Below are 16,817 nucleotides of genomic sequence, written 5' to 3'. Positions count from 1 at the left end.
AATGCTCTTGATTTACTCTACCCCATCAATATCGAATAAAATGCCATCGCTTACCCATGAAATTAATTTTATTTATCTGAATTCATCGTATTACAGTATTATTTGTAGTACATAACTTTCAGCGAAATAAGCGCTTTAGCGATAAACTGTCGTTTTGTGTAAAGCAGTCAAATATTCTTTAAACTGAATGAGCCTTGTTTATGAGACTACTTGATCTTAATTGTAAACAAAGTGAATATATTATAGACTAGGATGATTTCAACACCTAGTTCTTCATTTGGAAATGCACAATATACAAATAATTATTATGAGAAAGACATACACTCTTCAAGTTGTGATAGTTTTTTAAATTTTATTTCAATTGTCCAACTTTTTCATATTTTCAGGACGGGAGTAACGACAAGCTTTGCAATAACTGATTTTAGAGAGAAAAATATCAATCGAACTTTCTAATTTAAGCCTATTGGTACTCTTTAGGCTTACATCGACGAGCTCCAATGGTAGCATCTAACTATAAATGTATTTTAACAATGTTACTACATCAAAAGAATATTAATGGTATAGAATTAAATAATTTACTAATATTGTTAATTAATTCACCTTGAAATATTTCCAATTGTCCATTACACGAGCAAATGTTTTTATCGAATATTAATATTTAGAATGACACAAATCTAAATTAGGAGGAATTTAAGTCTCAATCTTCTCTTTGTTTCACGAATAAAACAACATTATCTTGATTATAGTTTTTATCTTGTAGATCAAAACTAAAAACGAAATACAATTATACAACAGAGTAGGTTAGCACATTCTAGCACCAATCTATAATTATAAACATCATGTGGTTCCTATAATTCTTTAAAACAAAATTATTTGACAAACGAAAGAAGTCTGTACTTATTGGAAACAACTTTATGGACAAATAATGTTCGACCCTCCTATTCTGTACATTCATGATGAAGTCATGGATTCATTAAATTCTCTAAGTTTTCAGATAAATTTATTGTTCTCTTTTAATATCAAGGTGAGATCGAGGCTGAAAAATATTACATTGAACCTCGAAAATAATGTATGGCATTGAGCGTTTATCCACAATGTAATACATTAATATTTTTCTCCACATAAAAATACTATACATTCAAGAATAAAATTACACGCGAAACGAATACCAATTCAAGTCATTAACCGGTTTAATTAATGGAATTACAATTTCCTCAATCTTGTTAGAACGAATACACGAAATGTTTCAAATTTAAGTTCACTCAAATAATATCGTATTCTTATATAATTTGCATTCGTTACGAGTCTCTAATATACAGACTTAGAAGCGGTTAATCATCTCAGATATTGATATCTTTGTATCCATGAAAGAAGCAGTTTACACATCCAGTATTAATTGACACTTATAATTCTTCTTCAAGCCAAAAGTTATAAGCGAAATCACGACATTATGAAACAAACTTAACAACTTACTTTTTCTAGTCTTGCCTTTTTTTCTTTCTGAACATATTATATATCGTTCTTAATAAGTCTTTTTTTTTCATTTTATAATGAAATACAATACAGCAACTTGTCACACGAGCTATTTCAGGTATTTGTAATGCCAAAAAAAGGGAATGTACATCAAGCTGGAAAATAAGAGAGCTTAAACCGAATATTCATAGTTAAGGAGACTAGGAGCTTTCCTTATTTTGTCTGAAAATGGAAGAAACTGAATGTTTGCCAAATCTCATTTCCTTTCAAAATGTATACATGTTTTACTTTTGTATCGTCTGGGACAGTAAATGGATTATTATGAACAAAGAAAAGAAGAAAACGTAGACATTCACTGGATTAAAATGGGAGGGAAAGAAGGCTTGATTGTTACTACTTAGTCCAACTCCACATTGGATACTTATGCCATCGATTTATAGGGAAATCTGGGATAGGGTTACACTTCACATCACTCCAAAACTGGACAGAGTTCGGGAGGGGTTAACCACTCATCCTATGTTTGCCTTCTTTTCTCAGGGGTTCATGAATTGCAAATTGGACACTATCATGTGATCACATTTCTTCCACAGCTATACGACATCACACTCTCTACGATGCCGACGTTAAAGACTCCCAGCAGAATCTGAAGTATCTCGGTATTAGTTTTCTAAAGAGAACACACTATTAACAGAAAATTGTACGTTTTTTGCTTTGTCCAATTAGGGTGTATATACGGGTATATTAGGGTGGTTATGATACCAGAGTCGCACACTCAGAAGTGTTTAATATCAACGAACTTTACGAAGTGTTCAACCAAGAAATGAGACAGACCGACAATAAATAATTCTTATTCACAAGTGAAGATTCAATGCTTTTCACATCTATCAATTTCTTATCACCTTTTCTCTCGATGGGAGAGGGCTTGCATGGAGAGGGGTTGGAAAGAGCAGGCCTATATACATCATTGGTAAATCTCAAAGCGAATAAATGTAATTATAAAACTCAAATTACAAGACTTCCGTTAGGCCTAAAATCTATTTATATATTCATACACTTATAGTACTGCAGTGTTAAACTTGAAACCAATTATACCAACCATTTCTAACTCCTTAGCATAAGGCTAACAAGAATGAGAATCAAGCACTAACAACAACAACAAAAGTTAATAGACTTTTTAACCTTTTGAAAGCTTTATGAAAGGGCTCTGTGATGACGTCATCTATTCTAGCATCATCACAACTGTCGTTCAAACAACCGAATTAAAACTAGTTTACATTCATAAAAAGGTCACCAGACGACAGTTCTTGCCCTCTATCTACACGTTTTGAATAGCGGGGTTAACATTGGATGATCTGAGAGGGATACGGAGGCAGTTTGAAGTAGCTCGTGTGCGCCATTTTGATTTCTCCCGTGAGTTGTTGATGATTTCCCCTGTGTCCCTTTTTCGAGTTTTTGTTTAAACATTGACGACTGTTCCTTAGCTCTTGTAGCGTGCTTGTCGCATCATCTGCATATAAGAGAAGGAGAAGTGGAAAAATGAACAGATTATTAACATGATTACATCATCAATTGTCAGCCCATTACGTGCCATAATTCCCAAACAGTGCGTGTTTTGGGTATACTCTTTAATATTTTGACATGACTGTTAAACTATTTAAAATTCCTTCCATGCATCATCTGCATAAGAGAAGGAGAAGTGGAAAAAAATGAACAGATTATTAACATGATTACATCATCAATTGTCAGCTCATTACATGACATAATTCCCCAACAATGCGTGCTTTAAGTTGATCACAATTTCAAGGAATTTATAAAATAGTTTATAAGTCATGTCAAAATATTAAAAATTAAATCTTAATTTTTAATATTTTGACATGACTTATAAACTATTTTTTTTTAATTCCTTGAAATTGTAATCAACTTTTACTTTTGCAAAATTGAAATTCATTTTCCAACTAGAATAATTAGAATCTATTCGTACCGCGTACAGTTACTCTTAAATTAAGTAACAACTTAACTATTGAGGACAGTATTTCAAAGGAATTCGATACTTTTGTCTTTACCTATTATGATGATCTTGTATATGATTAGGGATTGGGTGAGATTTGTTTTAATTCAGAAAATTGCAAAGTATCTTGAACAGATTCACAAATTTTTGAGGCCTTTTTCTTATATTAATTGCCCATAAGTAAATCCGAACATGTTGAAAACCGAATATAAAATATGCAGTGAAGCTTTTTTTCTAGTAGGATTTAGCATAAGTTTACCTCAAATTGTATAATGTAGTTTTAAGAAAAGATCAGTATGACGCGTTCCGAGATTATATCTATCTATCTGTTGAGATATTGAGCATTTGATCTGAAGTCCCCTCCATTTTATTAATGGTTTTACCAGGTCCATTGAATTGAGTGAACGAGAAAAAAAGAAGAAGAAAGAAAATGAAAACAGCGTAAAACAGCCGATTCCATCCCCCCTAAACAAAAGAAAAAATAGCAATTCCGCCATGGGGGTTGCGTCTTCCAATGGTATTTTTTTTCTCTTCTTCTTTATGGTATACATTAAATTTGCCATTGTATATTTGTAATTTCCCCGAGGAATGATACATTTTTGTACACAAATATTAATTGAAATTCTATTCACAAATGATTTTGGTTCCTATCGATCGAGATCACACATTAATCCTGCTGCTGCTGTTTTTGTTGTTGCTATGATTGTGTTCAATCTATATTACTAGACTGGTCAAAGTTAATAATAGAAGTTGGCAAATATATGAATTGATAGCATTAATTTCCGTTGAAAAGTACAACCACCCGTGGGCATGCAACATGGACAAATTAGCACGACATATGCGGGCCATCTCATATAACTGATAATGATATGGGCCTGCCCGGCTGCGTGAGATGGAATGAATTCCGATGGAAAATAGAACTTTATCCGCATTACTACCTCTCGCTCTTAGATTTACCTGGACAATGGCAAATGATGCATTGCTGATTTGACATATTGTGGCTGAATGATGTTATCATGTGAGATTTTTTTCCTCGACAGGTTTAAAAGAGAATTTCAGAGAGGCATCACAACTCGATAAAAGTGACATGATGATTATTATTGGGGGGGGGGGGGGAACAGCGTGAATGATCGCAATGTAAATTTTGGAGTTAGGAATAACTTCAATAAAGGTCACCAGTCTTTCTTTTATCTCCTACTTTACTACACTATACTAATAATTTTGTCTCTGACCAAAAAGGAAACAAATCAATCTTAACCTAAACACATGTCATTTGATTATTCATTTATCAATACGAATATTATTCTGCCTTTTGAAAAATAATTTTTTTATTTTGTTTAACGTACTGCGCCACTTTGGTATTATCTCGGAAAAAAATGTGTTACATCTCGGGTGAATCTATCGCTTAAAACCTACCTGAACCAGTTTGGCCAGGAGGGATTAGACCTCCCTGCATGGTCACTGACAGGTGGTTATCTCATCAAATCAGCTGTCAATTAACATAAGAAAAAGGGGACCATGGGGGACCAACGGTCACAAATTAGGCATTGTTTGCTATATAGAGGGCGCAGGTAGCTATAAGTAGTACAGTGGGGCTTTAAAAAGGTGCTCGATCGGTACCTAATCTTTAGACCAAAATGTTTGAAATTCTAGTGGAGTCTGAGGGACGGCAGAGAGTGGATAGTGTTGGGTCCTAGGTGGTGGATTAGGTATGAATGTATTTTGAAAACACCTTTGCCACCACCTCTGAATAATAACAAACAAGTAGTTTTATTCTTTAAAGGATCGCATATCCATCGCCTAATTCAGGCTGGAACATTGGCCCATCTCTCCCTTTCCACACATCTATCAAGCCCTCTATGACTAATCTAATGCATACTAATCACTCTTATTATTCCAACATTAGAAGTCTCACACCTATGTCTACAAAGACTGACGAAATTCAGCCGCGCGCCTTGCATTTGGATCTATAATCATACTCAATTCCCAGGAGGGTAGGGTAAGGCTCAACGATGTGGAATCTAAGTTAAACCGTCTCGCTAGGGGCTGAGACGTCCCTTGTCCAAATATCGACTTTACAATTTATGACACTTTATTTTGGGGAAAGTGCAATTCCATCATCAAAATACGCAAAGAACCATATCAAATATAAAGTCACTGCTCGAAAGTTCTGAGGTGGCGGGTGCCTGAATGCTGACACTGTCAACATCTTTGAGGTAGGGGGTGCATCCAGCCCCCTGCCTCATTATACGCCTATGAATGGAAGCTTCACCTAAACTCATATTGACACACTCTCTATCATTAGAGTGACAAGTATTCCCGTGATATAATACACAACATTATCAAAATGCCATGGTCTAGATATTTTACCGGCCTGTGAATGAGTGTGACCGAGTTTAAATCCCCGTGATAAACACTAACAGCCTTTGACCAACCATTGATCTACATTTGATACCCTTAAATAGGAGATGGTGGAAGAGTTGTAAGAAGTAATTCCATAAGGTCTAATTACGGCAGCTCGGCTAAAACCAGATATTGCACATCTCGTCATTAAGAAAAGTCGCTTTATCCTTCTTTCCCAGTTGTAAACGTGTCCAAATAAAGGTTTTGTATTCATATTTTCGTATATTCATATAAATAGAACCATTATTTTGTTTGAAAGACATGTTTGAGTGGGTGTGCTTGGATTTTTCCAGTTCTTTTCTACTATTAATGAGGAACTCAGGTTGTCAAACGTCACTATCAGGGGCGTCGATTTAATTCGATTTAACAAAAGGTTTATATTGTTCCATACAGTATAAATATAATTTCTTGATTTTCCCATGTTTAATTCACCTAACACTCGATCTAATGTCTGTTTTATTTCTGAAATGAATGAATTCATTGAATATTGATTTGTTGAGGCACAAAGTTCATAATAAAAAATTACTTTCCAAGAACTGAAGACGCGTAAGTGTTTTGTGTCATCCTCAAATGTATTGTCCCCTATAATACAGTTAGCTTTGCATAAGTCGAATTTTTCGGGACCGCAAAAAATAGTTCGACTTATGCAAAATTCGACTAAGGAAGTGTAAATATTGTGTTGCAAAGCTTGTTCCTATTCGACATTTCGACTTAGGGAAAATTCGACTTATGTGACTTCGATTTATGGAGAGTTAACTTGTATTATATCCTCCTTTTCCCCTCTTTTCACTTTTCTATTCCCGCTGTTAAAAAAGGCCAAGGGCACGTTTCCAATTCCCAAAAGATAGCCAATCATCTGTAAGTCTTTTATTATTGGGAATGGTCAACGTGACTCGGATATTGGATAAATAAGTGTACCATTATTTAGAAGTTCATTAAAAGGTTAAGCATTCACCGAAAAGAAAAAGACGAAAGGAAACTTTATAGTGAAGAAGAAAAAAAAGCTTGTAGTAACAAAAATCGCAATCTTAAATATTTTATTTAGCAGCGATCGCGCAAAGTCATTATTTACAACGCCCCTCAACAATTGTTTTCCCCTGATGTATTCTCAAAGAAAGTTATCATGCCATCTGTTATTATATTATAAATGAATAAATATAATCAATCATGGGGAGAAAAGAAAAGTGAAACTAATGTTGGCTGAAAAGAAAAGAAACGAATAAAAGGTATTTTTAAAAAGAGGTATGACTAATCATAATCTTTAGTAAGGTATTTCTAATCGTGCCTATACCATTTCTATAACATCTGTAAACAACATGTCTTTCTTGTATATCCTTTAAAAAAGAGCTCATACCATTACAAATCCATGAAAGGAATCATTAACAAAAATGTAAACTTTAAAAGGGCATTCAGTAGGAAAAGATTAATCCTAATCATAAATTTGTTGATTATGATCCTACTTCGTCATGTAACGCCTCAAAACAGCGTGTTTTTTTCTTAACGCATTCTCAAAGGATGAGCTTTGTTTAAGCCGATCTACAAATGCCCCAAGAAGATTCTTTTCTCAAGTGACGATTGGGAACGAGTATGTAATCGTCTCTTCGTCATTTTACAGTGTTGTCAATGCTAGGGAACATGAGAGGTGTATTTAAAAGCAATTGATGGAAGTAGGAGGAAAGCAATCAAGAGGGGTCTAAGGGGTTCATAATTAATCCCACCAATAACCGTACTGCATAAGATAATCCACACAATATATACGAATGCGAATGGTTCATGATAAAACACGCAGTTTTATAATTATGATTATGATTGACTCAGTTTTGATGCGGAATTACAATACAGAAGTTCACTACATTATGATAATTATTATGTACCTTTCTCCAGCCACTCACAGCCCAAAACTCTTTTTCTTCGAACATGGAGTTGAAGTTTGAACTTTAATTTGTCCCACATTCACATTAAACTATGATTACGATCGATGAAAAAAAACACGTGAAATATGTGTGGATATTTGATATAATTGTATGGATATAGGAGCTTGGCGTTCGTGAGAGAGTGAGAGACAGAGAGGGGGAGAAGAGTAGTTCAAGATTGTGTGGGATGGTGTCAAGTTATGTGTTTCTGAGGAAAGATGTATGTGTGTTTGTGTGGGTGTGGGTGTGTGTTCCGGGTATTGGAATAAAAATAAAATAGATAATTGTCAATCAGCAGTATCTATTACTTCCCTCAGCAATCCAATCCTATTCAATCTTTTTGCATTACTTCCCTCAGCAATCCAATCCTATTCAATGTTCCGGGTATTTGAATAACAATAAAATAGAAAATTGTCAATCAGCAGTATCTTTTTGCATTACTTCCCTCAGCAATCCAATCCTATTCAATATGTACATCGCAACCAGATGCATTGCATATTTCCTGCGATCAAGGGGGCACTGGCACTCATGTAAGGCAGGGGCATCGATCCTACTGGGGAATGAAATCGAATTAACAAGGCCAAATAATGTTCAGTGTGAGAGGTCGTCCTATTATCTTCTTTCCTTTCATTAAGTTTTGTTTTGTGTCCCTCTGATCTTTTTTAATTTTTTGCTTATCAGGAGGGAGGAGGAATATGACCCATTCCCTTGCATCTATGCCTCTGGTTACAACGATAAAAACTTCATTTTCAAAATCTTCCTGCAACATACACACTTAGCACATTTAATTTATTCTAATTTATGCTAATCATAAATGTCCTAATTACTTGTTAAATTTATTCGAACTAAAAAAATGTAATTATAACATGAGAAAATTCAATTAATAATTTCTCACTGCCTAAATTAAAAACATGTTTTAAGAAAAAGAGTTTCAGCTATTTCGATGCGAAGTGCTGGATCTCAATCTCACCAGAACTTTTACGTGAGTTATCTATAAAATTTCAAACGTAATCTAAATAAGCATATAGAATCAAGAGCCATTAATGAGTAATGCCCGTCCCCTTTAAATATTTCAAATGTATTTTAAGTGTATGTTATATTTGTTTTGTATATATTTATGTTATAATTATTATTTTGAATTATTTTGTGTATATGTTATTTTGTATGTTTGTATGTTTGTATGTATATGCACGGCCCTAATACGGAAGAACAGTCCGCGGGCTGAGGTAGGCCTTCGTGCTTAAATAAATAAATGAATGAATGAATGAATGAATTCGCAGAAACCGCAAAACCCATTAACTAGAAATACAAAATACATACATTTCAATACATATGCATTTACTATTAAGAAATCAATCAACAATGGCGTTGCTATACCAGCAAAAATGAAAGGGCTCATGCAAATACCCTTCCTTTTCCGGCTTATCCATGCATATTGAAAAGCAAAAAGTGAGAACAAATTAAGAGTGAAAGAATGATAAGATGACACCCTCCCCTCACTTCTTGGCCTTCTTCTCTAACAGCTTATCTACATTTAAAGACGATTTTCCCATCAAAAGCTGGACCCAAGCTACGCCTCTGTTATTATCAACAATCACAACATGTACACTCATATCTAAATAAAAAAATCAAACACAGGTTCTCATCATTCATCTAAGCCACAGACATACATTTCATCATTGTCATATGGGGATTTATTCCTAAAGTATATTCAAGAATGAAATTAATATTTGTACACATGATTTTGGTTCGTTCAACTTTTATTTGAACTGTAATGATATACATGTACTTTATAATAATCCATCAAATGTAAATAGGTACGTTTTATTTCTTTAATCATGGGTTTTTACGACTCCAATATGAAATTCTTTACATGATAAACTGAGACAGTGGTATGTAACTTTCCCTCAGCTCAGCACATGCTAACAGAAGAATGGTATTGTTTCATACAATACCTCCATATTACCTTTCTTTTCCTGGTGATGCTACAGCACGTCTGACATAACAACTATGTTGGTATTGTATGGTCTATTATACATACCACTGTTAGTCTCTTGTTAGCTCACTAATGATTGACAGATGATGTCACAAGATGAATGAGATCTGCAACTTTTTTTAAGGTGGGGCTTAATTAGCAGGTCTGAGAAAACTATTAAAAATATATATAACAATCTATGAAATATATTTAGATGTTTGAATTACAAAATATGAGTTGTATGCAGCCCTGCACATCAACATGAATCCACTTATATCTGGATGTCACCCGGCCTTTAATATCATCAGAATTCTACAAATCTGGATATATCATGCAAACTTTGTCTCAGTCATGCCGACGTTTAAACTAGCATGGCATCATAGATCATAATGAAACAGGATAAATTCTTCAAATGGTTTTCAAACTGCTCTATGGTAACTTAATGTAATCAGAACTACTTAAAAATGAAAGTTCCTATGCTCATGAAAAAAGTACATGGAGCAGCAGATATAATATAAAACAATGTATTATTATCATCAAATGGTAGGAAAGAGGGAGACAAGTTCTTGGCGCTTTAACTCTTTGTAATATTATGAGTTAACGCCTTTCAGGCTCTCAACGGACGCTTTATTAATCCCTCAAAAAGTTTGGGAAACTAGATTTGCTAGATTTCATCTCTCTTGTCATGGCATAATCATCGCTATGTTTAGTATCAGTAGAAGGTATGTTCATTTTTCTTTAACATGGCACCCCCATTTGTTATGAATTTTTAAGTCAAGGAATATGCAGTGGATCAAAATAAGGTGCAAGGTCACAAGTAAAAAGTTGCGAAATGCACAGCTGTTTTTCCACTGTACATTCACATTTCCGCATTGCCCGAGCCTTTTTAAAAGTAATGTTAACCTATAAGGCCCGGTCACACACAGACGACGCATGGGGGACGCACGGCCGACGCATTGAAAATTTGCAATTTTGGCCAGTGCGTTGTCGTTCGCTAGGCGTGCGTCATCACTCGTTACTCGTTCGTCGAGCGCGCTGGACCAACGCTATGCGTTCGCCGTCATTCGCTGTTGTGCGTCGGGATTTTTTGTGCTTGCTCAAAAATGTGCGCGGAGCTCGACGCATGAATGTACTCGCCAGAAGGACGCCAAACACGCGCAGAGCGCGCTAGACCAACGCCAGACATGCGCGGAGCACATGCTGTGTATTCGTTGTGAGTTCGCCGGCCGACGTCTAGCAAACGCCTAGCGCACACCACTATACGACCAGGGAACAGGGGCTCAGGTCTTTGACATGTGAAGTGGCTGTGTGAAGTGGCTGTGTGAGAGCCGAGCATGTCATGCTCGGCTCTCACACATGTCATGTTTTGAAGCCGTTTGTAAGACAAAAATTTATACTGATTTATAATGTCATCACATTTGCAGTGAGCGTTACATATGATGATTGTAATTTGTACTATGATTATAATTTGTTTCAAGAGAGAAAAGAATAAAAACTGACCATAAAAAAAAAAAAAGTAATTTGCATTGCTTATTCGGGACTTTTAGACTGGCGCAGAGCCTTAAAATTACGTCACACTTAATAGCGGTCCACTATTTCGACGTGCAAATCTAAAAGTCTCTATTATCTGCGCTGATCGCACATGACTTTGAAGACGGTCCGCCATGTTTGAACCGTTTACTAATTTGCGATCACATTAATTATGAATATATTCTCAAAATGGTGCGTCAAGGTGCGTCAATTAAAGACCGCGTCAGTCGCAGACGCAGTCCTATATGCCAGCAAGATAACGCCTCGCGTGTACTGTCATATGTTTTCATCGGTTCTAGGACACCTACCCCCTGGACATCCACCCCGGATAACCACCCTAGGACAAATACCCCCTAGGACATCTACCCCCTAGAGCAACCACCCTCGAGGACGGATACCCCGCTGGGACAACTACCCCCGGACAAATAACCCGTAGGATAATTACCCCCGGACAGTTAACCCCGGACAATTACCCCCGGACAACTACTCCCAGACAACTACCCCCTACGACAACGATTCTCTAGGACAACTACCCCCCGGACAACTATCCTAGGGGGTAGTTTTCCGGGGTGGTAGTTGTCCTAGGGCGTAGTTGTCTGGGGTAGTTTCCCGGGGGGTAGTTGTCCGAGGGGGCAGTTGACTGGGGTGGTTTTCCGGGGGTGGATGTCCAGTGGGTAGTTGCCTAGAGGGTGGTCGCCCTAAGGGGTAGTTGTCCTAGGGGGCAGTTGACTGGGGTGGTTTTCCGGGGTGGATGTCCAGGGGGTAGGTGTCCGTATACGATTATCATCCTGTCATGTTTGATTAAATTGAATAATATATTAGATTCAAGCCAATTCATTTCTTGTGTATAACAAAGAATGGTCTCTAGGTCTGATGCAACTCAATTCAAGGTCTGATAGAAGTACATGTATGTATGACGCTCGCTCATGCATTTTACATTATTGCCGGGATCAATTTTTGAAGAAAAGACAAACAAAACCTGATATAGAAATGACGACGAAAGATATCCTCAAAGGCACCATTCAACAATGTTAAATCTGAGATGCTTGGCTCTACGTGTAATCAGTGTCTGTGATATCGTGTAATATTGAAGCCCTAAAAAATTGCGCTTCAAAATGCTCAAGAAGTGCCTCAAAAAATGAAAATCTTTGAGTGACCGGTTTTTATCATACTCGTTTTCCCCAATGTAGAACGACTGTACTGTAGTGTTGTGAAAAGCTTTAGGAAAAGGCAAAATTTTGTTTCGATTTCCGATCATAATATTTTGATAATCAGACAGGCGATCGGCTTCTAAAAGTCATGGGGTTCCTGACTGACCTAAAGGTTTATAATTATCATTGCAGCATGAGCTAAATCCAGGATTTTTTTGTTTCAGAATCTGAGACAAAGTTACCGGATCCCTTTAAGCTCTCACTGTATCAAAATTGTCAATCTTCATTGGATTTGGATATTTCACTGTTACATGCCGACTCTGGTTAAAAATAACAATTGGGTAAATGCTAGATTTCGTTATGGAAAGCCTGCATTTTTCGAAAACTCGAATTTCACTTCAATCATTCTTAAAAATGTATATGACATGCCTTATTTTTGGAAGTCTTGGGGTAAACTTTTCATCTATAAATTGAAATGAAATTCACAAGGTTAGACCGCAAGATTTAAATTAAAACGGCATTCTCCCATAAAACACTCCATTTTGTAATAAAGAAATTCTTTTGGATGTATCCTACCACTCCAAAAGAGCCGTTTTCCTTTGCATTATTCAAGGTCTATATTTAAAAGATTTACTTATTGGCAAAAAGACGGATGAATGGAAATGCCCTAACATTTCCTGTTTGCTGACCATGCGAAATAAGTTATAAATTAAATACGAAGGTGGCGAGGGCTACGACCCTGAGTTTAAAGAGGTGTGATAAATGTAGTTTCATATCCACTTGAGATAAAACTGTCATGGTTAAAGGGACTTGGTAACATTGTTCAGATGAGAGATAGTGGTGCTAAGGTAAAGACTTCAACGCTAGATGTACAATTAAAGATAATCTGAAAATTTGAGTGAAAACAGACCATTATTAATGATACAAATTGGGAAAAACAAATCTGATCGATTCCTTAAATCTCCCAATTATATTATTTAAATTTAATTACATTTCAGGTGAATGTAAATCGTCACAAAGCAAAAAATTCGCTCTATATACCATTCCAGACGTTTAAGTGTTAACAGACTTTTAATAGCCTGTTTTATGTCTTTTTTCAAAAATGGTTGCGAGAATTCACAGATAATCACTGTTAGACGGTGTTTCACAGTGACGCCTTCTAAGAAAACCATAGATATCTTCGTGGTTTGAGACTTTTATCAGGATTTTTTGCATGTCAGACGGTTAATTTACGAAAAGGAAGATAATAAGTAACATTTTATACAAAAATTAAGCAATTTTGTCATCAACCTTTAACAATGTTACCGAGTTACTTTAATACCTCAGTCACACTCATTGACAGATTCTCATCCATTAGATGTACACCATGTATTTGCAATGTACTCTTCAGTTTATGTTTGGCCAAGCATCTGTTTCATAAAACGTGTTATCGATAACAAATTCTAAAATTCTATGGCACAAGTTGCTTCCGACCAATGAAATGCCACGATTTCAGTAACTTAAAACAGTTATTGTAACTTGTTATTGATAACAATTTTTATGAAACGGGGCGCTGGCGTCGGTCTCGTCGATGTGACTGGAGTATGAATACTGATACAGCATACGGTAAGATACGGTAAGGTACGCCATCTCGTGCGAACAGTCTCTTTCTCCGGTCATATTGTACACTTGAGTGCGATCATTATTTTGACGTCTGTCTTGAACCGTTATGACATCGTTACTCATGGGGAAAAGAGTTCGAAAATGTATATAAAAATCATTATATTCAACAAATCCTTTTGTTGTATAACCTCCCTGACGAGCAAACGAGTTTGCGTTGAAATTTTGACAGTAAACGGTATTTACTACTTATCAATTGGCAGTGAAACATGACCACGGTCTTTTCTGTCTGCTTCATTTGATGCGAAAAAGTAGAGATTACCCGACTCATATATATGTATATAAGAAAGAGTGGAACATTGTGAGTGATGAATTTGTGTGAGTAAGTGTGCGTGTGTGCGCGTGTGCGCTCGGTTGCGCTCGACTTTTATTCATTTATTTGAGTTGTGATTGACTTGGAATTAAGCAATAAATTTGTGGCCTAGCGGGTGTATAACTTAGAAATATCCTACAATCAATAAAGGGGGTGATTTTTCTTTTGTTTTTGTTTATTTGTGTTTATTTGTTTATTTGTTTGTTCGTTTGTTTGGTTTGTAAGGGTGTGCGGTGTAGGCTCAAAATTTTATTTCTACAGAGTCAACACCGCGAGTAAATTAATTTTATTCTATCTTATTTCCCGTATCTGTTGCTGCCAACAACACCAAGTAATCCTGTTTCATGGCTTACATTTACCAGGAGGTTCGAATAGATATAATCCTCAATCTCCATATTTACAATAGTCAGACGAATGTTTGATAAATACAGTGTATATCTTTATCTCGATCAGAATCAAACTTATGTGTCTAAAGATCAGGATTACTATTTTATAACAAATTGACAAGTTGAGGAAAGGATAGAAGTCTGCGAAATCTCTTTGAACATGTGACCCAGTTCTTTGAATCAGAGGTCTATAACCAATGAGAAAATAGACTGAAAAGAGATACCATCTATTTATAAATACGTCGCAGAAAATTAGCAGTGAATCTAGTATGCTTTAAATAAGATATATAATATCTGCTGTGTGTGGAGACTTTGATATTCCCGTTATATGGCTGATCTCAAACCATTATCACAATTACCATAATTTTAATGCGTTCGCTACAGTTCACATAGTGGTTCTTTGAATCTAAAACCTATTCATTTCTCGATTTGTGGGCGTTTCCTAGGTAACCGACAGAATAATAATAATGCCTTGGAAATGTGAAAGTACTCACAGCTCACAATTAAAGGGAATGTGGAAACAGAGTTACGCAAATCTGGTAATAAATATGAAAACTAAGGGGGTGCCGTTTCTATCGTTGCATGATTTAACATGACGTACTTTCTGAGTTCACGAGATCCACACATAAATCATGAAGGTTTAAAGCTTTTGTGAAAGGCAAATGAGGCATCTACTCGACCTTTCTGTTACTGCCATTGTTAAAGATCAATTTACTTGATTGACCATGGATAAAAGAATGCTCCCTCATAAAAGATTCATCATTCATTTTTAGAAGAAAAAAAATACACAGACATCACATTCTTTATATCTGATAATGTATTACATATATATCGCAATCCTCGCATCTCGTTGACGCCATGTTCAATTTAAGAAGAAAAGAGTCTAATAAATCATTCACAAAATGAAACATGGCAAATTATATTGCCTCTTTATCCTGTTAAGTAGCTCCAGTACAGTAAAGGTTCTGTGAATTCGTCTCTGAAAAGACTATTTCGAATAATGTTAATTATAGATGATACAATTCTCTTTCGTTAACTATACGCACATGTATTAGTATGTCCGTCGATTAATCAATGAATGTTTTCTATCAATGATGATTAATAATGTTTTCCATCAATGATAAATTGATATATGATTTCATTATACTTAAACAGAAAAATAATTTGCCCTCAACACCATTCATTAAGATATTAATCAGTTAATCAGTACTAACAATTATGTATTTAACTTTGAAGAGACCTTGATAAACCCACGAACAAATATGAAATATAAAAATACATTATTTTCTGTTTTCATTCAGAAGGTTTACTAGACCTCCGGCCGACGTTACGGATAGCCCACAAAACCAACACTTTTGTATCTTTTATTTTGTATTGTCTTTATTTTCTCGGTCTCATTAGGCCTCGGTCTCTTGGATTCTTTGGAGCCTTCTTCTTTACTATATTTTCGTATATATTTCTTTGTTTTTAGCAATAAGCTCATTCTCTATTCGTTCTTCAGTTTGAAAACATGCAAAACATTAAAATATATACAAAGCTTTTGAAGGTAAAATACAACGTACATTAAATGAATTCATATAAAATAAGAAGAATAAAAGGGCCATCATTAGAAGCCTATGGAGACTTGACTGAAGTTGACCTTTGTTACGTGTGTTTCTGTATACGGATGTGTTTTATGTGGGGGTGGGTGTGAGAGAGTGGGCGAGGGTGTGCATGGCATAGAGCTTCGATGCTTAATGTAGTAGAATGTTTGAAAGAATTAACCGAAGTAAACACGACGGGCAAGGGAATTCAGAACATCTCAATTCCGTAGCATGATACTCTATTCAGACGGGATTCTTTTCAACACTTCTCAAGATTGCATTTAAATCAAGGATCGAATACATCTGAATCTAACGTTTGATATTCCCATAGACTCATCAAAATAGGCGTTACTTTTTTGTCTCTTCTCTTCAATATTGCGAGCATTGTGCATCAATATTAGCTTGACCATTTCTTACCATTCA

General features: G+C 35.6%; 1 protein-coding gene across 1 annotated transcript in view; it reads right to left on the bottom strand.

Moving 5' to 3' along the window:
- Window positions 1-53: 53 nt before the first annotated feature.
- The window catches only part of LOC105445241, a 45,792-nt gene continuing 29,028 nt past the window's right edge, over window positions 54-16,817 (bottom strand). The window contains exon 4 of the mRNA XM_011680527.2: window positions 54-2,980. Within this exon, the coding sequence (XP_011678829.2) occupies window positions 2,951-2,980 (30 nt within the window). The 3' untranslated portion in view covers window positions 54-2,950. The remainder of the gene's footprint in view (window positions 2,981-16,817) is intronic.

This window comes from Strongylocentrotus purpuratus, unplaced genomic scaffold (genome assembly GCF_000002235.5).
Source record: "Strongylocentrotus purpuratus isolate Spur 01 unplaced genomic scaffold, Spur_5.0 spur5_contig_838, whole genome shotgun sequence".
Lineage (NCBI taxonomy): Eukaryota > Metazoa > Echinodermata > Echinoidea > Camarodonta > Strongylocentrotidae > Strongylocentrotus > Strongylocentrotus purpuratus.
This window is presented reverse-complemented; position numbering and strand designations above follow the sequence as displayed.